Here is a 24,855-nt window from a genome sequence, read left to right as displayed (position 1 = left end):
CACGGGTTACATGGTTTACTGAGGTTGTTTCATGCCAATTCCTGTTGTGAGAAACCCCGCCACCTACTGTTATGCCTCCCCAGTTCAGTTTGCTTCTGTCATGAATAAAATGTTTAACTGATCGTTTGGTGTCATTTCACCTTAATGTAGCCTGAGGGAATTCTGAATTCAACACTACTCCCTGGTCTGTCCAGCCTGGGTTGTGACACAAGGCCAAAGGGGAAACTGGTGAGCTGGCAGGTGAGGGGAGGCCCAAGGCCAGGAGGGCAAGATGGGTGAGGCCAAAGCGAGATGGGCAAGGCCTGAGCCCCAAGGAGAGGCGAGATGGGCAAGGCAAGGCCCAAGAGGAGACAGGCGAGGCCAAAGCAAGATGGGCAAGGCAAGTCCCATAGCCAAAGCAAGGCCCAAGGTGAGACAGGTGAGGCAGCAGGCAAGGCCTGAGGCAAGACAGGCAAGGCAAGGCCTGAGGCAAGGCCCAGGGGGAGGCCCAAGGCCAAAGTGAGACAGGCGAGGCCAAAGTGAGGCAAGACAGGCAAGCCAGTGGGCAAGGCAAGATGGGCGTGGCCTGAGGATAGGCAAGGTCTAAGTTGAGGAGGGTGGGGAGAGGCCTGAGGAGCCACGGGCAAGAGGAAGGCAAGGGCAAGGCCCAAGGAGAGGAGGACGAGCTGAGGGCAGGGCCTGAGGCACCAGGGACATGGTGAGGGCAAGGGCAAGAGGAGGACAAGGCCTAAGGACCGGGGGTTGCGAGGCAAGGGTCCAGGAGCCAAAAGGGCGAGAAGAGGGCAGAGCCTGGGGGGGGTGAGGCCCAGAGGGAGGTGGATCCAGTCAAGACCCAGAAAGAGTATGGAAACGAGAGTATGGGCCAATGAGGGGTACACCCAGGAAAAGAAAGGGAGACTGAGGTGGGGCATGCCCAGCAAAACAGGAGGAGGGGGAGGGGCCAAGGAAAGGGTGGGAGGCATGCCCAGGAGGGAGCGCATACACACAGCCCCATAACACTTTGCAGAGACACACACACACAACCCATTCCAGTATGCCATGGTGTTAAAAGGAGCACTCAGCTTATACACCATAATCCAGAATGCATAACCACAAAACCTAGAAGCCCACTTATGCAGATAGCTCTAGCAGAGAAATTTTACATCCTTGCAAGTGCACACAGAATATGAAGGGCTGATATCCAGCAAGAGTTTCAGTTATTTGGTCTAGCCATTGTAGAGGAAAAGTAAAGCTGCATGAAAACAAACAGTAGCTTCTCTACTATCTTAGGGGTTTTTTTTTTCTTTGTGGTTTTGTTTGTTGGTTTGGATTTTTTTAATATAATGAATATGGATAATACTGTATTCAACCCCCCCCCAACTGTTTTCCAGTGTTTTATAGCCTATAACCTTTGCAAGAGGAGTATTTTAGTAGAACTTGTACACTGTTTCTGGAATTTAGCTTCATGCTACTTCTGACTGTGATCCAAAATCAGACAGTTTCATAAAAAAACCATTTTATATACTTCAAAATAGTTATGTGACCAAATTCTGCATTTATTTTATCCAGTGTTGGAACTTAACTAGAATTAGATACAAGCTCAGGCTACAGAGCCCAAACAATTTCCTGAAGTTACTCTTTTACCAGCTCACAGCCATTGTGACACTGAACAGAAGAATCTCTGAAGCCTGCAAGGACCTACACTTCATTTGCAGTAACTGCAACAGGAACTAAAGATGGTCTTCCTATGCAAGCCTCCTAACATCCCACTGAGTGCAATTCTAAGCCTCTCACCCACAGTTCTTAGCGTCATCTAAGCTTTCCATAGGTAAATTGTACTATGGATAATCCATTTTCTATCCAGCAAGTGCATTCAATCTGCCTAAACATTAAATACAAATCAATTCTTTGCTGTAAGAACTGAATGCAGCACAAAGTGTACAGGAGTGATTAAATACTACTCACTACTCTTCAATCTTTTTTAAGTATAACATCAGTTCTTATAAAAAAAAATCTCACAAAATCTTCACCGTTAAAGATGATACTGTGGCCAATATATAACATTTTTTTAAAAGTCAATACATTTCCTAAGAAATTTCAAGTTTAAAAAAAAAAAAACCACAAAAAAAAGAAAGAAGTTACTGACAGATACTTCCTACAATTACTATGCCTCACTATTTAACAATGAGTACATCTATCCATGTCAGTGAATGATGACATTCAATTATCTAAACAGAGCAAGCTGCAATACTACCACTAACCTAAGCAGCTTACTCAGGAGAAGAGTAAAGATACTGTCTGATATAAATACCTAAAGGCATTTTGGTTTTGTGTTTTAAACATAGTTACCTTGCTGTTATACATACTAGCTCGAGTGTACCACTGAACTATTCCAGATTAACCTTGTATTTATGGAGATAGACATTTTTAACCAATTTTTTAATTGTTGTTAATATGCATTTCAAAAAAAGCACAAACCCCATTAAACTAATTTAAGAGAACATTTCATACCTGGAAATTGTTCATCAGCCCATACTGACACCCTGTCTGACAGGATGAGAAATCATAGTTTAATTTGCAAGCTGCAGTAGTACAATTTGTCAGCTCGGTGATAATGGTGTTATTAATGTTCCCCGTAGCATCTCGAACAACACAGGAACCTAGAGCAGACCCAATCACAAGAATAAGCATTAACAGACTGAATCTGCACTTAAGAAGGACATATGTCTAGCTTAATTCCCTTTTTAGGTAAGCATATTCTCACAAAGCAACATTAAGATAAGGCATTTACATTTTTAATGTATCAGTCTAAAGCACTTCTTCACCATGAAGAACAAATACAAACAAGCAAACTATCTGCTTTCTTGTTTGAGAAGAGACTAAATTTAGAGAAACCAGAGTCCAATAAATAAGAACAGGAAAAATCCCAGCACAGAGGAAAGCTATAAATCACTTGAACTGCAGAAGTTTAACAGCTCATTTTTAGTTCAGTCTTTTATTTCTTTGAAACATGACTTTCCCATAGCACTTTATATGAAGTTAGTATTAAGCACCATCACTTGATTGTTAGTGTGTGTATGTTTGTTTTGTTGATTTTTTTTAATTTTTTTTGGTGCAGTTTTCCCAGTGGAGTGCAGTTTTGTAGTGATACGTACATAGGTATATAGACAGGTTTACATAATTTTGCAACTATTTATTTTCCTAGAAGATTAAGTGTGATGATTCCACAGTAAAAAAAAATTCCAGTTATAGTGACCAAAAAGGTATGCCTGACAGATGTAAAACAAGCAAGTTAACATTCCTAGATTATTTCATGAATAGTTTTCCTGGAATTTCCACCTTTCCCTCTAATAAGATATATATAAGATAGACTAGACTAGAATAGAATATTTCACTTGGAAGGGACCTACAATGATCATCTAGTCCAGCTGCCTGACCACTTCAGGGCTGACAAAAAGTTAAAGCATGTTATTAAGGGCATTGTCCAAAGGCCTCTTAAATACTGGCAGGCTTGGGGCATCAGCCACCTCTCCAGGAAGCCTGTTCCAGTCTTTGACCACCCTCTCGGCAAAGAAATGCTTCCTAATGTCAAGTCTGAACCTCCCCTGACGCAGCTTTGAACCATTCCCACGTGTCCTGTCACTGAATACCAGGGAGAAGAGATCAGCGCCTCCCTCTCTACTTCCCCTCCTCAGGAAGATGCAGAGAGCATTGAGGTCGCCCCTCAGCCTCCTTTTCTCCAAACTAGACAAACCCAGAGTCCTTAGCCACTCCTCATAGGACATGCCTTCCAGCCCTTTCAGCAGCTTTGTTGCCCTCCTCTGGACACATTCAAGGACCCTAACATCCTTCTTAAATTGTGGGGCCCAGAAATGCACACAGTATTCAAGGCAAGGCTGCACCAATGCTGAATACAGCGGGATAATCACCACTTTTGACTGGCTGGTTATACTGTGTTTGATGCACCCCAGAATGCGGTTCGCCCTCCTGGCTGTCAGGGCACACTGCTGACTCATATTGAGCCTGCTGTCAACCAGCACCCCCAGATCCCTTTCTGCAGAGCTGCTCTCCAGCCACTCCTCTCCCGATCTGTACTTTTGCCCAGCATTACTCCATCCTAGGTGCAGGATCTGGCATTTGGACTTGTTAAATTTCATCCCATTAATCATAGCCCAATGCTCCAATCTATCTAGATCTCTCTGCGAGGCCTCTTGTCCCTCAAGAGAGTCAACAGCACCTCCCAGTTTGGTATCATCAGCAAACTTGCTAATGGTGCATTCAACTCCTGCATCCAGATCATTGATAAAAATATTGAACAGGACTGGCCCTAGAATTGAGCCCTGAGGAACAATGCTGGTGACCGGTCGCCAGCCAGATGCAGCCCCATTCACTACAACCCTTTGAGCCCTCCCCTTCAGCCAGTTCTTCACCCAGTGCACCGTGAACCCGCTCATTCCACAGTTGGACAACTTGTCCAGAAGGATGCTGTGGGGGACACTACTAAAAGCCTTATTAAAAATCCAGAAAAACTACATCCACCGCCTTCCCTCCATCCACTAGGCAGGTGACCTCATCATAGAAGGAAATTAGTTAATTAATTAATCAAATTAGTTAAACAGCACTTTCCTTTTGTGAACCCATGTTGACTGTGCCTGAGGCTTAGAATCATAGAATCATAGAATCATTTAGGTTGGAAAAGACCTTCAAGATCATCGAGTCCAACCATCATCCGTGCCCACTAAACCATGTTATGGAGTACCCCATCTACGCGCTTTTTGAATACCTCCAGGGATGGTGACTCAACCACTTCCCTGGGCAGCCTATTCCAATGTGTGACAACCCTCTCAGTAAAGAAATTTTTCCTAATATCTAACCTAAATCTCCCTTGCTGCAACTTGAGGCCATTTCCTCTCGTCCTATCTCCAGCCACCTGACAGAAGAGAACAGCACCCACCTCGCTACAACCCCCCTTCAGGTAGTTGTAGAGAGCTATAAGGTCTCCCCTCAGCCTCCTCTTCTCTAGACTAAACAGCCCCAGCTCCCTCAGCCACTCCTCATAAGACTTGTGCTCCAGGCCCCTCACTAACTTGGTTGCCCTTCTCTGGACACGCTCCAGCACCTCAATGTCTTTCCTGTAGTGAGGGGCCCAAAACTGAACACAGTACTCGAGGTGCGGCCTCACCAGTGCCAAATACAGGGGAACAATCACCTCCCTGCTCCTGCCGGCCACACTATTTCTGATACAGGCTAGGATGCCGTTGGCCGCCTTGGCCACCTGGGCACACTGCTGGCTCATATTCAGCCGGCTGTCAACCAGCACGCCCAGGTCTTTCTCTGCCGGGCAGCTTTCCAGCCACTCTTCCCCAAGCCTGTAGGGCTGCATGGGGTTGCTGTGACCCAAGTGCAGGACCCGGCACTTGGCCTTATTGAACTTCATACGATTGGCCTCAGCCCATCGATCCAGCCTGTCCAGATCTCTCTGTAGAGCCTCCCTACCCTCAAGCAGATCGACCCTGCCTCCCAACTTGGTGTCGTCTGCAAACTTGCTGAGGGTGCACTCAATCCCCTCATCCAAATCATTGATAAAGATATTAAACAGAACAGGGCCCAACACCGAGCCCTGGGGAACACCACTTGTGACCGGCCGCCAACTGGATTTCACCCCATTCACCACAACCCTCTGGGCTCGTCCATCCAGCCAGTTTTTCACCCAGCTTGCATTATTCTTTAAATGCCTTTCAATAGTACCCAGTATGATCTTCTCCATAATTTTTCCAGGAACTGAGGTTAGACTAACAGGTCTGTAGTTCCCTGGGTCTTCCCTCACGCCCTTCTTGTGGATTGGAATAACATTGGCTAGCTTCCAGTCAGCAGGGACCTCCCCAGACTCCCAAGACCTTTGGTAGATGATCGAGAGGGGTCCTGCCATAACATCTGCTAGCTCCTTCAGTACTCTGGGATGAATCCCATCAGGCCCCATGGACTTGTGAACATTCAGCTGATACAGCTGGTCCCTTTTACAATTTCATTGTCCACAAATGAAGGTCACTGTTCCCACACTTGTGGTCCTCTGACTCAGGGGACCGGGCAGCCCAAGGTCTATGAGTATTATTAAAGACTGAGGCAAAAAACGCAGTGAATGCCTCTGCTTTTTCTTCATCCCTATTAGTCAGATGACCGTCTTCAACAAGTATCGGTCCAATGTTTTCTTTAGACCTCCTCTTGCTATTAACATACTTAAAAAAAGCCCTTCTTGTTATCTGACACAACACTGGCCAGTTTCAACTCTAATTGAGCTTTGTCCTTTCGTGTCTTCTCCCTGCATATACGAACCACGGCTCTGTAATCTTCCTGCGAAGCCTGACCTCGCTTCCAGAGATCATACAATTTCTCTTTCCTCTTGAGCTCCACGAGGAGTTCCCTGTTCAGCCGAGCTGGTGTTCTGCCCCGCTTGCTTGACTGACGACACACTGGAATTGCCTGCTCCTGTGCTTCTAAAAGGTGGTTCTTAAAGACTGACCAGCACTCGTGGACTCCTAAGCCCTCAAAAGCAGATTCCCAGGGCACTCTGCTAAGTAGCTCCCTGAATAGCTTAACGTTTGCTCTCCTGAAGTCCAGGGTAGCAACTCTGCTGTCCTGTTTTCTCATTACGCTGAAAATTTTAAACTCAACCATTTCATGATCACTGTGGCCAAGACAGCCACCTACCAACACATCCCCCACGATTCCTTCTCTATTCACAAATAGCAAGTCTAGGAGGGCATCTTTCCTAGTTGGCTCCCTGAGTACCTCTGACAAGAAGTTATCTCCTACAGACTTCAGGAATTTCCAAGACCTGCTCGTCACAGCAGTATGATATTCCCAGGTGATGTCTGGGCAGTTGAAATCTCCCATAAGGACAAGGGCTACCCATCCAGAGATTTTTTCCTAATTGCCTATAGAATAACCCATCAGTGCTTACATCCTGGCTGGGTGATCAGTAGTAGACACCCACTACAACATCTCCTTTGTTTTCCATGCCCCTAATCCTCACCCAGAGGCTCTCAACCACATCATCACTAACTGTAAGCACTGTACTATCAAACCTCTCCCTTACGTACAGTGTGACACCTCCACCTTCCCTGTCCTGACTATCCCTCCTGAACAGCCTGTAACCCTCCATCCCAGCACTCCAGTCGTGGGACTCATTTCACCAAGTCTCACTAATACCAATGATATCGTAGCTCCGGGAACTGACCAACGCTTCCAGTTCATCCTATTTGTTTCTGATACTGCGTGCAATTGGTGTACAAGCATTTCAGATATGCTCCTGAGCCCTCCATGCTCCCAGAAGCAGTGTAAATGTTCCCACTAGCATTGCCACCCTCAGGTGATGCCATGCCAATCCTTGGCTTACCTACTGCAATCCTGTTGGTATCCCCTTCCCCCATCGATTCTAGTTTAAAGTTCTCTTGATCAGTCCCACCAGCTTATGCCCAAAGACATGTTTTCCCCATTGGGACAGGTGGATCCCGTCAGGCCCCAGCATACCTTGTGTCTCAAAGGCTCTTCCATGGTTTAAAAACCCAATGTTTTGGCTCAGGCACCAATCCTGGAGACAGATATTAATATCCTGGGCTCACCTGTTTCTTTCAAAGTCTCCCCCCATTACTGGGAGGATTGAGGAAAACACTACCTGTGCTCCCGAATTTTTTAGCATTCTTCCCAGGGCTCTGAAATCTCTTTTGATTGACCTCAGACTTTTTGTTGCAACATCATTTGTACCCACATGAAAGAGCAGGAATGGATAGTAGTCTGAAGGTTGAACTAGGCTCTTCAGTCTTGTGGTGACGTCCCTAATTCAGGCCCCAGGGAGGCAGCAAACTTCCCTGAAGAGAGGGTCTGGTCTGCAAATGGGTGCTTCTGTTCCACACAGGAGGGAATCACCAATGACCATAACTTGCCATAACATAAGATGACTTATATTATAAAGCTTTATGCACATACTTCAGTTTAGAGTCTACTATTACATATTTCCTATGTTCACAGAGAACACTTTCACAACATTTAATCTCAAAGTCTATATAAACAGCTTGTAAATCTCAGTCAATACAGCTCAGTCATTATAAAAAAAAAACCCAACCAATCACAAGCAGTTTGTCATGAAAGCCCTGTTGCAAGTCAGTTTCTGACAACCCACCTCCCATATGATTCTTTGTTGTGTTGTAAAAGTTGGTTTCTTGGTGAAAAACAAAATCCCACAAACTCATCTCTACTGTTGCTTTTCTCCTTTTTTTTGGGGGGGGGCAGGGTGTTAAGTTCTATCACTTGAAAACTGCTCTCTTCAACTAATTCATGATTAAAAGTCCACTGTTCAGGAAAACTGTGAAGACAACATTTCAGCCTCTAAGTACTAAGAATAGTGTCATCTGATTAAAAAGACTGCAAAAGGTTTGTGCGGGTTGTTTTGGGTTTTGGTTTTTTTTTCCTTTGGTTTTTTTTTAGACAAACTAGAGGAGTCTGAGTATTATTCAACATTCTAGGTTTAACAATTGAGGTAGTTAAATTGTGTTTGGACACCAGCCAATATATCAAGGAAAGGCAATTAAATGAGTGGGTAAGAGCAAAGTCTACAGACCAGTAAAGGCCAAGAGAATTCCCTTACTCTGGTCCTTTAGGAACTTAAATGATGATGAGGTCCTGGGAACGGAAGCATATGACTACTGATGACATAAATGACTTGCTTGCAAAATAAGATAAAAGGCACAGATATACCACAAGCATACAAGAATAGGTTTAATTTTCTCAAATGTCAATGCCTGCTATCTATGTAAAATAATTTGTTATTTTTTTCTATTGATAAAGAGAATCCCTAAATACATATACCATATTTAGATTGCTTCCTAGCCTTTAGAACTTAAGCAACACCTGGCCCTGATAGGTGGACATTACTTAATACTTCCAATTTTCAGATTTATTTTTCAATTGCTTACTAGGCCAAATTGGTTAAATTTCAGTAAGTTTCCTATACTGATCATCTCTCTTAAGGTTTTCTTCTGAGTGGGGTGTGTGTTTTTTTGTTTGTTTCATTTTAATTGGAATTAAAGGTTCTATACGAGAAAAAAAAGTTTCTTCTCTTCCACCATGCAAGTATTTGCCCTGGCCATTGAAGTAGTATATAATGAATGTCACAATATATTTGCTAATTGAATTATTTCTAGATAACATTTTGATGGTAATATGTTGCAGTGGCAGACTCATGTAAGCTGAGAATCCCATTAAATAACTACAGTGTGGTACCACAACCCTCTCATTCCTTGTTCCCCTCCATGTGTGTAAGAGCTGCCAGCCAGCTGAATTTGGATTCAAAGTACAACAGAAAGGGACAATGGCACTATGAACAAATCTACTGAGCCTTACTACGAGAGAATACAAAACAGAAGCCAGTTGGTCAAGCTGCATTCTCAATAGAAGATACTTATATCTAAGTAACAGTTCAGTCATTTTATTTAACCTTATTTCAGAAAGGTTTTATTTATAATAGATTCTGGCAACATTTTCCTTAATAATCTCTAGGTCCTTTTTTCTGTAAAAAATAGGGTTTCACCTTTTTATAGGCATTCAAAAGCATATACCTGCCAAAGTCAAATGAAGTTTTTCCTACGCTATAAGCTTCTGATAAGGTTAACAGACCATCTCTATCAAGTTCTTTACTAAGTACATGCAAGCAGCAAGATTTCCAGTGCTACTACCCTGAGTGCTCCAGACTGCAACTGAGAGGGCTTTGTAAATTCTTTGGTGCTATAAATGGCTACAGTTAGCCTCTCATTAGTCTTACTTCCTTGTGTGGAGAAAGCATGTTTTAATTGTTCAGAAGTTTGTTTTTATTGGGGCTTTTCTTGTTTTTAAAGCAACTACACTGTAATCTAAATGTTGTTCTTTTAAATGTCTTCCAAGGATTTTGATACAAAAGTTGCTTATACAACCTTAATCCTGCCACCCTGCACATCTGCATTAGTCCCTTGCTAAAATATGAACTGCACACTTTCACCCCACAACTATCTTTTTGAAATAGGCTGCCTAGCTCGGGCTGTATGGCTAGCAATTTTCCCTTTCTAAGCCCTCTTTACTCAGTCTCTTAAACCTCTTATTTACTACATAGCATGCAAAAATTGAACTAAAAGCTGAGAATTTTTTTTTTTTTAAACAAACAACTTCATCATCACAGTACCCAAATACCTTAAATATGAAGGTATTTTGACAATATTCAGGTACATCAGGAAAAGAACAGTCATAGTTGTATAGATAATGAACTGAGATTTACATGAACACTCTAATTGGTGAGCACCTAGAGTTTGTTCTCATCCCCCTCAGACATCACTACTCAGTGACATTTGCTAGCCCCTTCAAAGTTTTAATGACTTGCTCATTACTTCATTAGAAGTACACAGTGGGGAATAGTTGGTGGGGGAAGGGAAAGAGTATTTGCATCTGTCTTTCATTTCATAACCTATAACTCCTGATAATAGGAATTTTTAATTAACAGATTTTTAATTAACAGATTTCTAATTGTAAATTATAAAAATGTTTAAAAGATGACTAAAGTATTCTATCAACAGATGAATATAGATGAATATTAATGAGCATGGGGGTTCAAGTTCTAAAAATATTCATATTTGGTAGCAGAGATCTATGTGGTCAATCTAATTAGAAGACAAGTTTACTGTTAGTCATTATCCTGCATAGAGCACAATCACTAGAGAGCAATTATTTGGCAGAACTACAATATAGTGTTAGCCAACAGCGGCAGACTAGCAAGATTGGTATCTTTAGAAAGGAAGTATCATTAGTGGTAAGATCAATGGTACTCTTATAAATGTGAATTTCATTCAAAAGGCAGCAAAACTAAGATAAAGCAAGGTCTTTCATATAAGAAAACTGACTACTGCCATAAACTAATTTATGTGTCACACAAAAACATTTCAGATCATCTCCTCCTCCCCCACGAAAATAAAAGCTATAGACATTTCTGAACATGACAACACAAGTGGGGTTAGACAGATAAAAGATATCACTCACTCTCCTCCCTCTACTGGGAATTACTGTTCATGCTACCTTGCCAAAGAGTTGTGTGACCATCCCAAAATTTGCTTCAGGTAGAATAGCTGACTTGCACCATTTTCAGTAAGCACAGGTGTTAAGTGAGTATTTCCTGAAAATGCACTTTTCTAATACAGAATCTTAATGCTAAATTCTAAACATCTTAACAGAAATGCTACCACAGATTAGGAGATACCAGTATGAAATCTTGTGTCATTTAATTGTCATCTTTAGTCTGAAGCAGGCACCACTAATCTTAGAAAAATATCACTCATTTTAAAAAATGATAAAACACAGCTGAAAGCTCTGGCTATTACTTTCCTATGCATGAGAGTCAAACTGAATTACATAAGATATATTAAAACATACCCTCACAATGAATGTGAAATGATAAAGTAAAAAACATCCACTATTTACCTACAGATACTGCAATTCCTATGTAAACCAAAGTAGTAATTAAGATGGCCAACAGGGTTCCTTTAGGTATGGCTGACTGAGGATCCTGAAAGAAAAATTTCAGTGGGCAGTCATGATACAGATAAACATACACTCAGCATTTGTGGTCAGAATTTGTTCATTCACTACTCACCGCAAGATCACCTGAGATATTTGCGCCAGCAAGTATGCCAGTTGCAGCAGGGAAGAAAATAGCAAATACAGAAAAGAAAGTTTCCTCATTTCGAAAATCTGGTCCAAAGTTCTCCATAAATATTTCAGCTGTAGAGAAAGATTTCATATATAACCTACAGTATTAGCCAATTCCAGCCAATATTAGCCCCATGAAAAAGCTAAAGGAAAAAAAAAATCCCACACCCATACACAGCAGCATGCCCTACTCAAGTGTAGAACATTTTAACATAGGTAAGTCCTAATTCATCACTTCAGCAAAATAAAAAGACAACACAGTAAACTTAAATAGTCTTTAAAACCAGAACAAGTAGGCACAATATGATCCAGCCTTTTTAAAGTTAGTATAATTGATATTAAGCAAGCAGGACCAGTTTTTGGCCTCAAAAATTTTAAGATTAAGGAATAAAACAACAGAAGCTTGAAAGAACTGGGAAGAACAATCTCTGTAGTTAAATAGGAAGCGACTATAAGCTATTTTAGATGTTTTAATCAATTATAACAGCATGTCTCTTCTCTGCAAAGATGTTATTTAAGATACTAACTGTTCCAACATACCTTTATAACCAAAGAAACCTTTAGGCTTCTTATTGTCCAAAGGAATAAATGTCCCTATGACAAAGTCTCCAATAGCAAGTATGAGGATCACCAATAAAACTATCTGTGCCTGAAATATAATGATTACAGTCAGACAGAAAAATTTGCCATTTTGCACTGCTCTAGGTATCAAAGCTATGAATGTATTCTAAAATGTGAATGTATTCTAAAATGTAAATGTATTCTAAAGTCTTATAATATTTGTTTTCCACAAATAAGGCATGCTGGATAGAACACATACCAGGATTTAAGAGAAAAATATGAATAATTTAAAAGTTGAACATTTATTCAAAATGGAATTTGTTATTACTATACCCCCCAAAAACTGATTCGTCTAAAGACAAAGTACCTAAAAATTATTTTGTCCATAGGCCTTCCAGAAGGAAAGGATTTGAGTAGATTAAAGAAACTTATGGGGGGGGAGCTGAATGCACACAAAACCTAGGAGTATAGCCTTATTAACTGTGATTATAATACTTTGCCTTATACTTAAGTATGTATTTACTAAAAAATTCTACTATGTCAGGAATCAAATAGCATTTGTTTGCTATTTTATACAATGGACTAGTTTATTCTGGTCAACTGTCATGCTCTCAACCATTGTTTACAAAATTAAATTACAAAGACCACCACAAATTTCTTTTTACTTCTAGCTTTCAAACTTTTTTCATTGCAACCTAGGTTTTTAGCTGAAGTTGGACAAAACCATCACAAATACTACAGTACCAACAAAACGAAGTATTTTAAACTATCCAAGACCTCAAAAGTGTGGATAATGATAAATCGAGGCATTGAGAAGTAGTTATGGCGGTCAGGTGAAATCCCCAGTGACTGGAGAAAAGGGAATATCATACTCATTTTTAAAAAAGGTAAAAAGGACAACCCTGGGAACAACTGACCAGTCAGCCTCACATCCATGCCCAGAAAGATCATGGAAAAGATCCTCCTGGAAGCTATGTTAAAGCATATGGAAGACAGTGAGGTGATTGGAGGCAGCCAACATGGCTTCACCAAGGGCAAATCATGCCTGACTACTCTAGTAGCCTTCTACGATGGAGTGTCTGCATCAGTGGATAAGGGAAGAGCAACTGATGCCCTCTACCTGGACTTCTGTAAGGCCTTTGACACGGTCCCCCACATTCTTACTGCTGAATTAGAGAGATATGGGTTTGATGGATGTACTATTAGGTGGATAAGGGATTGGCTAGATGGCCGCATCCAAAGAGTTACAGTCAAGGGCTCAATGTCCAAGTGGAAACCAGTAACGAGTGGTGTCCCTCAAGGGTCCATACTGGGACCAGTCCTGTTTAATATCTTCATTAATGACATAGCTAGTGGGATTGAGTGCACCCTCAGCAAGTTTGCAGATGACACCAAGCTGAGTGGTGCAGTTGACACGCCTGAGGGAAGGGATGCCATCCAGAGGGACCTTGACAGGCTGGAGAAGTGGGCCCGTGCGATCCTCATTAAGTGCAACAAGGCCAAGTACAAGGTCCTCCCCTGGGTCGGGGCAGTCTCCAATATCAGTACAGACTGAGTGATGAATTGATTGAGAGCAGTTCTGCAGAGAAGGGATACTGATGGACAAAAAATTGGACATGAGCCGGGAGTGTGCCCTTGCAGCCCAGAAAGCCAATCATATTCTGAGCCACATAAAAAGAAGCTTGGCCAGCAGGTCGAAGGAGGTGATTCTGCCCCTCTACTCCGCTCTTGTGAGACCCCACCTGGAGTACTGTGTCCAGCTCTGGGGTCCCCAGTATGAGAAAGACATGGACCTGTTAGAGTGGGTCCAGAGGAGGGCAACAAAAACAGTCAGAGGGATGGAACACCTCTCCTATGAAGACAGGCTGAGAGAACTGGGGTTGTTCAGCCTGGAGTAGAGAAGGCTCCAGGGAGACGTTATTGCAGCCTTTCAATACTTAAAGGGGGCTTATAGGAAAGATGGAGACTTTTTACCAGGGCCTGTAGCGACAGAACAAGAGGTAACAGTTTTAAACTGAGAGAGGGTAGATTTAGATTGGAAATAAGGAAGAAATTCTTTACAAGGGTGGTCAGACACTGGAACAGGTTGCCCAGAGAAGTTGTGGACGCCGCATCACTGGAAGTGTTCGAGGTCAGGTTGGACAGGGCTTTGAGCAACTTGATCAAGTGAAAGATGTCCCTGCCCACAGCAGGGGGGTTGGAACTAGATGATCTTTGAAGGTCCCTTCCAACCCAAACCATTTTATGATTCTATGATCAAAATTGTTTAGGTTTTATATTTAAATGAGCAACCACACTGCCCTATTATCTTCTGAGTTATTTTATTTCCCATAGAGGCATATGCCAACGTCTCAGGGAAAACTATTTGTAACCTGACTTTTTCAGACCTAAGAACAGAACTTAATATACAATAGCACTGTAGTATTGCTGATTATTACAAAACGAACTGAAAGTTTTCAGTTTACACAGCCTCACATGTAAAATTGGGTAGTATAGAGATAAATAGAGCATGACAGCCAATAATAGAGTTAGAAGACCACCTGAAGAAACCAGTTCGTGCATCATGTTGAGATCTCTCCTTTGCCAAACTTACAGTAGAAGAGTGAGAGGTACAAGGATGCAGCTGGGTTCTGACAGAAGCCTTCAGTAAGTCCAAAAAGATAGAGTTCAACATGAAATTACCACAGAGCAATTGTCCCAGATAGATTTATTCAGTAATGGACCTAGGCTTCTCCATGAGGCAAGTGTTTTCTAAATCTCTTCCTTACACTGGAAAGTCCCAGACATTAGAAAAAATGGGCTCCTAAGACTTCAACACAAAGTTGAGTGGTAAGAGAACAGAAACTCTGAAAAGTAATTTTGGAATGCTTGCACACTTGCCTGGAAAACCAATATTTACTTATAAGCCTTTAGGTCTACTTAAGAGGCATTATTATAGATCCCCCTTGTCCAGTTTTCCAAGGCATTCTCCAGGTTTTGGGGAAGGCTTAGGAGAACATTACAGATAAAACAAATACTTTCCTCTTGATAATAGTTTTGCTATGCTAAGCTGCATGTTAACCCACACAAAGTGCTTGTTTGACAGGTTCAGTTGTTTACTGTAGCTCCTACCTGCTTTCTTCCATGGCTTGTTGGCTTTGTTTCTGTGACTTGATGTTTACATTGAGCAAAAAAAAAGTTACAAATTTCCTAATAAGGCAGAGGCTGCAGTGATACCAAAGTTCAGGTTTGATACAGAGACATTAAACAATGGGGATATTTCTATATGTAAGCTATTATTATAGAACTGTTCTTGCAAAAGCAAGATATTTCTAGAGATTTTAAATTACAGTGGCCAGAGGGTCACTAACAACTAATTCCTTCAAAGCAAAAATTAAGTGGCTAAAATTAAGGAGCACAACACTGTCCAGAGTTGGGTGCATACAGATACCATTACAAAATGAAGTTACAGACAGCAAAGGACTATCTGAGTGTAGTGGGTTGACCCTGGCTGGATGCCAGGTGCCCACCAAAGCCGCTCTATCACTCCCCCTTCTTAACTGGACAGGGGGAAGAAAATATAACCAAAGGCTCGTGGGTCAAGATAAGGACAGTTTAATAAACTGAAAGCCAAGGTCGCGCGCGAAAGCAAAGAAAAACAAATGATATTATTCTCTACTTCCCATCAGCAGGCGATGTCTAGCCACTTCCTGGGAAGCAGGGCTTCAGTACGCGTAGTGGTTGCTCCTGAAGACAAAAAATGCCCCCCTTCCGTCTCCCTTTACTTAGCTTTTATATCTGAGCTGACGTCATATGGTATGGAATATCTGTTTGGTTAGTTTAGGTCAGCTGTCCTGGTTATGTCCCCTCCCAAGATCTCGCCCTGCCCCAGCCTGCCGTTGAGGGGGGGGCAAAAATGTTGGAGAGACAGCCTTGATGCTGTGCCAGCACTGCTCAGCAGTAGCCAAAACACTGGTGTGTTATCAACACCTTTCTAGCTACTGATGCAGAGCACAGTGCTATGAGGGCTGCTATGGGGAGTATTAACTCCATCTCAGCCAGACCCAATACACTGAGAAAGGTAAATATATTCTACAGAAGCATGCTGTTCAATTTAAAAGTATATGCCAATGTTAATTTCTGTAGATTCTTTCCTCCTTGGTTGTAGATTCTTTCCTCCTTGGTTGTAGATTCAAGTAATGCATTTATCTTCGCTTGATTTTCCTACAATCCCTATTCCTAGGGCTATAAGCAACACCAACATCACTTCCCCCCATACAAAACCCCTTTAGTCTGAATTATGAAGATCATCATCTTGGGGCAGGAGCATAAAAAACAGTTATAACGTACATTAAGAAGCTCCCTTCAGTTACCTCTCACTGCAGAAAACAGCAGCAGTTGTGACCCAAATATCAAATGGGAAGGGAGATCAAGTGAGGCTCTTAATTGAAAATAAAAGCAGCAAGTGAACACACTATGGAAGGGTATACAGAAAAAGTCTACCAGGTGCAGAAAACAGTGAGCAAGCTAGACTGCCCAATAATAAAGAGCAGAAGACTCACACATGTTCTACATTGATGTATCCTACGATTTGTATGTGTTTGTTTCCACAGAATTGATCTAAGACCATGTAGCCACAAGATGGGGAAAGTAGGTTCTCCTTCCTACACATCGCTGCTTTCACCACTACCACATGTTCACAACCCTCTTCAATGCTGAGTATAGCACTGGCTGTTCTGAATGGACACAAGAGTGCAAAGAAAGGTAAGAACACTGGTTTTCAGTTAGCAGTAGCTCATTTGAAGCTCCCAGTCAGAAAATTCCCATGTTAAAACTCTTACCTTTATCTTGTTCTTTTCTAGTTGTCTCAAAGAACATAATACTGTTAACCTTCTTGACACACTACCATCAACAGTGGATTATGCTGTTTTCTAAGGGTATTAGAGACCCTTAAGCTTCCAATGCAACAAATCTAAGACCCGTCCAGATCTACACATGCTAGTGGCTAGACAAGGAGCTATTATATAAAAATTGTCCACTACTTGACTGCTAACATACCACATATGCAACACAGTGTACTAAATATAACTATATTAAAAATAGAATAGTTTAGTTGGAAGGGACCTACAATGATCATCTAGTCCAGCTGCCTGACCACTTCAGGGCTGACAAAAAGTTAAAACATGTTATTAAGGGCATTGTCCAAAGGCCTCTTAAACACTGGCAGGCTTGGGGCATCAGCCACCTCTCCAGGAAGCCTGTTCCAGTCTTTGACCACCCTCTCGGCAAAGAAATGCTTCCTAATGTCAAGTCTGAACCTCCCCTGACGCAGCTTTGAACCATTCCCACGCGTCCTGTCACTGGATACCAGGGAGAAGAGATCAGCACCTCCCTCTCCACTTCCCCTCCTCAGGAAGATGCAGAGAGCATTGAGGTCGCCCCTCAGCCTCCTTTTCTCCAAACTAGACAAACCCAGTCTCCTTAGCTGCTCCTCATAGGACATGCCTTCCAGCCCTTTCACCAGCTTTGTTGCCCTCTGGACACATTCAAGGACCCTAACATCCTTCTTAAATTGATCATAAATCATAAATCAACCAGCTGAGGTAGAGAATATAGACAAAAAAAATATGAACCAGAGAATAAAAGAGAAATTATAGTTGCTTACTTTGGCTTCCCATTCCATTCCTGCAATGGAAATACCCAGCAATAGAACTACTGTGATAGTTCCTATGATTCTGATGTCATTCATTTCATCGACCATCATTGTTCCATTTTCCTAACAAATGAGTACACAGTCATATACTTTGTCAAGTATTTATTTCCCCTGCTGTAGAATAGAATTTTATTGTGTAAAATTTGTTAACAAAGTTAAAATAAGCAAGTTTGTGGTATAGAGGTTAAGTTCCCTGTACGGGGCACAAATACTTTGGATTTTGCCTTGTTTTAAGTCACTGAATCATTCTAAATGGAAATTATCATTTTTCTTCATAACCCATCCTCAAAGAGGATGACTTGTCTTCAACTGTCAGATAATTAAATTAATTGGCAAGGAAACAGCTACCATGTTACATCTATACATATAATTTTCCTTGTTGTTCACCATTACGCTCAATTATTTTAATGCATTCCAGGCTTCTTCCCAATCTAAGAAGAGAATGATCAAGTTCTCAGTGTTACATTTAATTTAAAAAAATTCTAGCAGACAAACAATATTTGGTTGTGTTTATTTTAAGGAATTATTTTTAATAAGCAGAACCCCTTTGAAAAGGAGCTTAATATAAACTACTATTACTTACCAAAAAAAAGCTCACTAATAAGAATCTTAGCATTAAGAACTCATGATTCTACATTGTGTATCTATCCTTCAACTCTCCATCTCCATTTCCAGCTTGGACTTTACCATAGATTTTGCATTTTATCTTTTCAGGGAGATGAACAGTGTAAGAAGTTTCAGTTCCACACCAATGATAGTCTGGTTTATATCAAAAACCTACTGAATTACAGCAGTAGTTCACCAATATAACAGTAGTAACTTTTTACCTCATTCCATGCCTTTAAACTATAATGCACAGTGCCATTAAATTATAGCTCAAATTGGCATAAAGGACAGGGTACTCAATACAATCAATATGGTTCATTTACCTTGAGCAGCTCCACAACTGTCTCTGCAAAACCAACAACATACATTGCTACTGCAACAGCATTAGCAAATGCAAAAATTAGACCTATGGCACCACCAAATTCTGGTCCCAAACTTCTGGAAATTAAGTAATATGCTCCTCCTAATAAAAATTTAAAAAAAAAAAGGGGGAGGAGTTTATATGAAAATCTTATGAAGACTGAATAGACATCATCAACTTAAAACTTACGTGAACGTGATATTGTTTATTCTTGCATCTTTCCTCATATTTAAAAAAAAAGAGAATGCAAAACTCCAAAATTCAGTATGTTAGATATAGGCATGCTGAAGTTTCAGGAATCTATTTCAAGTTTCTTAGAAAAGACACCAGTTGGAAGCAATCACCTAACTCCTGCACCACATCATATTATTCAGCTAGCCAACCAGTTTCAAAGTTAAAAAACAGGTTGTAAAATACAGAGAGCAGTACCATTGGCTTTTTTTTATTTCAAACTATTCAAAGCAATTGTGCATAATTTTGCTATTACACTTTTTAATTAGCTATAGTTCAAGAAACTGGCAAAAGAAACTGTAATAAACCCCCTCAAGTTCCAAATCTACATGACTTGTTTCTTAAAGCTCTGTTGTCAAAGGAACTTTCTACCTTGCAATGAGGCTGTCATAATGATCATGACGGCTCTATTTTTCAGAACCTATTCTTCATATTTAGACTTGAAAAATCATAGAATCATAGAATGGTTTGGGTTGGAAGGGACCTTTAAAGGTCATCTAGTCCAACCCCCCTGCCATGAGCAGGGACATTTTGGAATAGAATAGAATAGAATCATTAAGTTTGGAAAAGACCTCTAAATACACCATCTCAAACTCAACATATGATAAACTGAAAACTGAGTATCTAGAGCTTTAGAGAAGGTTAAATTAAAAAAAAAATTAGCAAAGGTACATTTCCATTTAAGGCTAAGATTTCTAGAAACAAGGAAATCCTTCAGTTCCAGACTGAGATAATTGAGTGACATGTTAAAAAGAAGCAGGAAATCCTTAATTCCACTACATTACAGTTATTGTGCAATGTTTGTAGGTACCCGACTGACATACATTGCACACAAGAATATAAACCTTTTTTTTTAAAGTACATAACAGAAAGTTTTCATAGAAAGAATTGGGAATTCATTCCCCAGTTCTTCCCATTAAGCACTTAAAAGTTTTGAATAAGGTACTACTTTGAAAAACTGATTTTAAAAAAACAACATAATAAAAAATCCTTTATCCCATAAGAACAGGAAGATCAGAAATGTAATTACAATGCAATCACAAACATGGAACTATCACTTGAGATCTATTTGACATAGTACTAAGATTTATAACTGATCCTTCCTGTTGCATCTCTTAGTCTTTATTCTTCATCAAGAGAATTGGATAAGCATAAAAAAATTAACTGCTTCTATTTTAACCCAGCCACAATTTCTACTCATAGCTGTCTTATAATGTCATGAAGCAGTTTAAGCATGTTACAGGCACTGGCCATTTACAGAACTATTTTGTAAGTACAAAATTGCTGACAACAGCACATAAACCATGAAAGCAAGTAAAAAACATCATCCTCAGAAAACTTGGAGATAATCAAGAGTTTGGAGAATCTCTTTCCAAAGCAGATTTTTACAAAATCTTCACAATAAAACTAGAATGTGTCTTTTTGTATGTTCTCATATAGATATAGCTTGTCTTATTACAGGATGTATTTCTTAATTAGTAATTTTATTTCACAGGACACAAACACATAAGAGCACACACACATGCTCTTACCCAACCAATGCAGATGCAGGAGAATATCAAGACCCTATTCATTCCTGGACAGGTCACTCTGAAAGAGTTTATATTCCAAAAATTAAAAATAGATACTGCTTCTCCCATAATGGAGAAGCAAGACACTAGCCAAATCAAATAACTAGAGAAATGATTGGGTTTTCATTAGTTACATTACTGTTTAGTCCAATACAGAAAATTAGGAAGACCCTGCTCCTCAGAAAACTAACTCTTCCCTACTCTTTACCAATATTGCCATTGATTTTTCTTCCCCCCATGTTAAAAGAAAACAGAAAAGAAATTAGAGGCTCCATCTGAAGTGTACACTTCAGAGCAATGATAAAATACTTTAAAAGCTTTATGAAAGCAGCTTTACCTCCTCTTACAAACCCATTTGTAGCTATTGCTGAAGTAGACAGTCCTGTAAAAGTTGTCACAACAGTGGCCACTGCAATAACTACAACAGACAGACCTTTTGAAAGAGAGGAAAAAAGTGTAAGTAAGTCCAGCAGTATTAAGACGTACAAACCTTCAACTTAATTTTCTTTAAAGAAAGTCTTGCAAATTTGACAGTTTTACTGTATGCAGTCCTGCGCATTCAAGCAAAAGGCTTCTTTGCTCCTCTTTAGTACAGTAGTCTCCTAGATATAAACAACTTATCAGACTGGATAAGCATAATCTTTAATCAGCAAGGTAAAACCTGCATCCTAGCACTTTCAAGGGTACATATGCCCTTTGCAGATGAGACATTTTATGCAGTCCAGTGCTAAGTTAAGCCTTTGAAGAAAATTATTTATATACTACACAGTCTATATGCAGATTTTAATAACAGGAGATCAGAAAGTTTATCTGTACAGTTTATTGAAGACCTACATATGTCAATTTTAAATTATATATCTTGTAGCTAAATAAAAAAGTCTAAGTAAATTCATACCACTTAAAGTTTTTATAAGGGTGAAATATCAGAAATATTAAGGTCATTTTCTGCCCCTGTCTAACAAGCTCAAGATCAACACCTCTTTTGGATCACATATTCAAGTGTCACTGAAATAAAATTATAGTATTAGTACACATACCTATCCCAGCTTGTCCTACAATCCACGATAGTCTGATGAAGAGCATCACACCCCAAATATTTAACATGCATCGTACCTAAGACAATAAAACAGACATTTTACATATCTGCAGTCATTTCCACGAATTCTTCATTTCAGTTTTTATTATTGTATGATAATTCACAGTGTCTTTCCTCACTGCTTCTCAAATTGTTTCCTCAAAAATAGATTCCTTAGATTAGAAAAGTTTAAGTTTGATTAAAAATAAAAAGGAATCTAAGAATAATTAAAATGTTACTATCTTGAACAAAATGAAGTCAGCTACAGTACTTCAACACCTGATACTTGTAGCATTCCTTGACCAAACAACAAAAAACACCTTTAGGAACCAAAATTTATACTACAGAATTGTATTGGGTTTGCACGGCAAGGTTTTGGTAGCGGAGGGGCTACAGGGGTGGCTTCTGTGAGAAGGTGCTAGAAACTTCCCCTATGTCCCATGGAGCCAATGCCAGCCGGCTCCAAGATGGACCCGCTGCTGGCCAAGGCTGAGCCCATCAGCAACAGTGGTAGCGCCTCTGTGATAACATATTTAAGAAGGGAGGGGAAAAGTTGCTGCGCAAGAGAAACTACAGCTGGAGAGAGGAGTGAGAATATGTGAGAGAAACAACTCTGCAGACATCAAGGTCAGTGAAGAAGGAGGGGGAGGAGGTGCTCCAGGCGCTGGAGCAGAGATTCCCCTGCAGCCTGTGGTGAAGACCATGGTGAAGCAGGCTGTGACCCTGCAGCCCATAGAGGTCCATGGAGGAGCAGATATCCATCTGCAGCCCCTGGAGGACCCCATGTGGGAGCAGATGGATGCACTCGAAGTAGGCTGTGACCCCGTGGAGACCCCATGCTGGAGCAGGTTCCTGGCAGGACCTATGAACCTGTGGAAAGAGGAGCCCACGCTGGAGCAGGTTTTCTGGCAGGACGTGTGACCCTGTGGGGGACCCATGCTGGAGCAGTCTGTTCCTGAAGGACTGCAGCCCATGGGAACAACCCACGTTGGAGAAGTTCATGGAGGACTGTCTCCCATGGGAGGGACCCCATGCTGGAGCAGGGGAAGAATGTGAGGAGGAAGGAGCGGCAGAGACAACATGTGATGAACTGACTGCAACCCCTATTCCCCTTCCCCCTGTGCCACTCAGGGGGAGGAGGTAGAGAAGCTGGAAGTGAAGTTGAGCCCGGGAAGAAGGGAGGGGTGGGGGAAGGTGTTTTCAGATTTGTTCTTATTTCTCATTACCCTACTCTGACTTTTGATTGGCAATAAATTAAATTAATTTCCCCAGTTCGAGTCTGTTTTTTTGCCCATGATGGTAATTGGTGAGTGGTCTCCCTGTCCTTATCTCAACCCACGACCCATTCATCATATTTTTTCTCCCCCTGTCTACTTGAGGGGGGGAATCATAGAGCAGCTTGGTGGGCATCTGGCATCCAGCCAAGTTCAACCCACCACAGTCCTTTTTGGCGCCTGATGTGGGACATGGAGAATTCAGATAAGGATAGTAATTGGGAGAGGTAACAGGAAAAACATGGACTGAACACAGCTAGAGAGCAAAGAGTGGAATGATCATGGGGAATTGCGGTTGTTGTAATTGTGGTAAAGGGACGAGGGGTGAATTGTGTGTAAATTGTCCACTTTTGTTTGGTGGTGTGATGATGTTATTTTGATTTTGGTGTGGGGAATTCTTTTTGTTGATGTAGGTGAAGTTTGTGAAGACTGCGTGATGAATGTGTATTTTAATGATAATTCTTAAATATGTGATTCACAGAGGCGAGGGGTGGAACGTATTGGGTTTGCGTGGCAAGCTTTTGGTAGCGGGTGGGGCTACAGGGGTGGCTTCTGTGAGAAGCTGCTAGAAGCTTCCCCTATGTCCGATAGAGCCAATGCCAGCTGGCTCCCAGACGGACCCGCTGCTGGCCAAGGCTGAGCCAATGAGCAACAGTGGTAATGCCTCTGTGATAACATATTTAAGAAGGGGGGAAAAACTGCTGCACAACAGCAGCTGGAAGAAAGGAGTGAGAATACGTGAGAGAAACGACCTTGCAGACACCAAGGCCAGTGAAGAAGGAGGGGGAGGAGGTGCTCCAGGCACTGGAGCAGAGATTTCCCTGCAGCCCGTGGTGAAGACCATGGTGAGGCAGGTTGTTCCCCTGCAGCCCATAGAGGCACACGGTGGAGCAGATATCCACCTGCAGCCCGTAGAGGACCCCACACCAGAGCAGGTGGATGCGCCCGAAGGAGGCTGTGACCCTGTCGTGGTTTAACCCCAGCCAGTAACTAAGCACCACGCAGCTGCTCACTCACTTCCCCCCCACCCAGTGGGATGGGGGAGAGAATTGGGGTGAAAAAAAAAGTAAAACTCATGGGTTGAGATAAGAAGAGTTTAATAGAACAGAAAAGAAGAAACTAATAATGATAATAAAAATAATAAAATTACAATAATAATAATAAAAAAATGGAATATACAAAACAAGTGATGCACAATGCAACTGCTCACCACTCACCGACCGATGCCCAGTTAGTTCCCGAGCAGCGATCCACCCCCAGGCCCCACTCCCCCCAGTTTATATACTAGACATGACATCACATGGTATGGAATACCCCTTTGGCCAGTTTGGGTCAGCTGCCCTGGCTGTGTCACCTCCCAACTTCTTGTGCCCCTCCAGCCTTCTTGCTGGCTGGGCATGAGAAGCTGAAAAATCCTTGACTTAGTCTAAACATTACTTAGCAACAACTGAAAACATCAGTGTGTTATCAACATTCTTCTCATACTGAACTCAAAACATAACACTATACCAGCTACTAGAAAGAAAATTAACTCTATCCCAGCTGAAACCAGGACAGACCCCGTGGAGAGCCCATGTTGGAGCATGCTCCTGTCAGGACCTGTGTCCCCATGGAGAAAGGAGCCCACACTGGAGCAGATTTGCTGGCAGGACTTGTGACCCCATGGGAGACCCATGCTGGAGTATTCTGTTCCTGAAGGATCGCACCCCATGGAAAGGACCCATGCTGGAGCAGGTCGTGAAGAACTGCAGCCCATGGGAAGGACTCACGTTGGAGAAGTT

The 24,855-nt window shown here is 41.5% G+C and overlaps 1 protein-coding gene across 6 annotated transcripts in view; it reads right to left on the bottom strand.

Annotated features, from left to right (window-relative positions):
* Positions 1 to 24,855, bottom strand: part of LOC128136116 (solute carrier family 12 member 2-like) — a 109,601-nt gene that overhangs the window by 54,499 nt on the left and 30,247 nt on the right. For 5 of the 6 annotated variants that reach the window (XR_008233261.1, XM_052775259.1, XM_052775255.1 and 2 more), the window contains exons 3-10: positions 21,763 to 21,838; positions 21,063 to 21,158; positions 18,886 to 19,025; positions 17,909 to 18,019; positions 12,244 to 12,352; positions 11,648 to 11,775; positions 11,476 to 11,560; positions 2,491 to 2,639 (exon numbers count right to left, since the gene is read on the bottom strand). Coding sequence is in view for 5 of the 6 variants with exons in the window: in XM_052775259.1 (XP_052631219.1) it covers positions 2,491 to 2,639; positions 11,476 to 11,560; positions 11,648 to 11,775; positions 12,244 to 12,352; positions 17,909 to 18,019; positions 18,886 to 19,025; positions 21,063 to 21,158; positions 21,763 to 21,838 (894 nt within the window). In the remaining variant the exon portion in view is untranslated. The remainder of the gene's footprint in view (positions 1 to 2,490; positions 2,640 to 11,475; positions 11,561 to 11,647; positions 11,776 to 12,243; positions 12,353 to 17,908; positions 18,020 to 18,885; positions 19,026 to 21,062; positions 21,159 to 21,762; positions 21,839 to 24,855) is intronic. The other variant, XM_052775258.1, reaches the window with a different exon arrangement.

This window comes from Harpia harpyja, chromosome W (assembly GCF_026419915.1).
Source record: "Harpia harpyja isolate bHarHar1 chromosome W, bHarHar1 primary haplotype, whole genome shotgun sequence".
Lineage (NCBI taxonomy): Eukaryota > Metazoa > Chordata > Aves > Accipitriformes > Accipitridae > Harpia > Harpia harpyja.
Note: the sequence above shows the minus strand (reverse complement) of the source record. Positions and strands in the feature narration are given on the sequence as shown.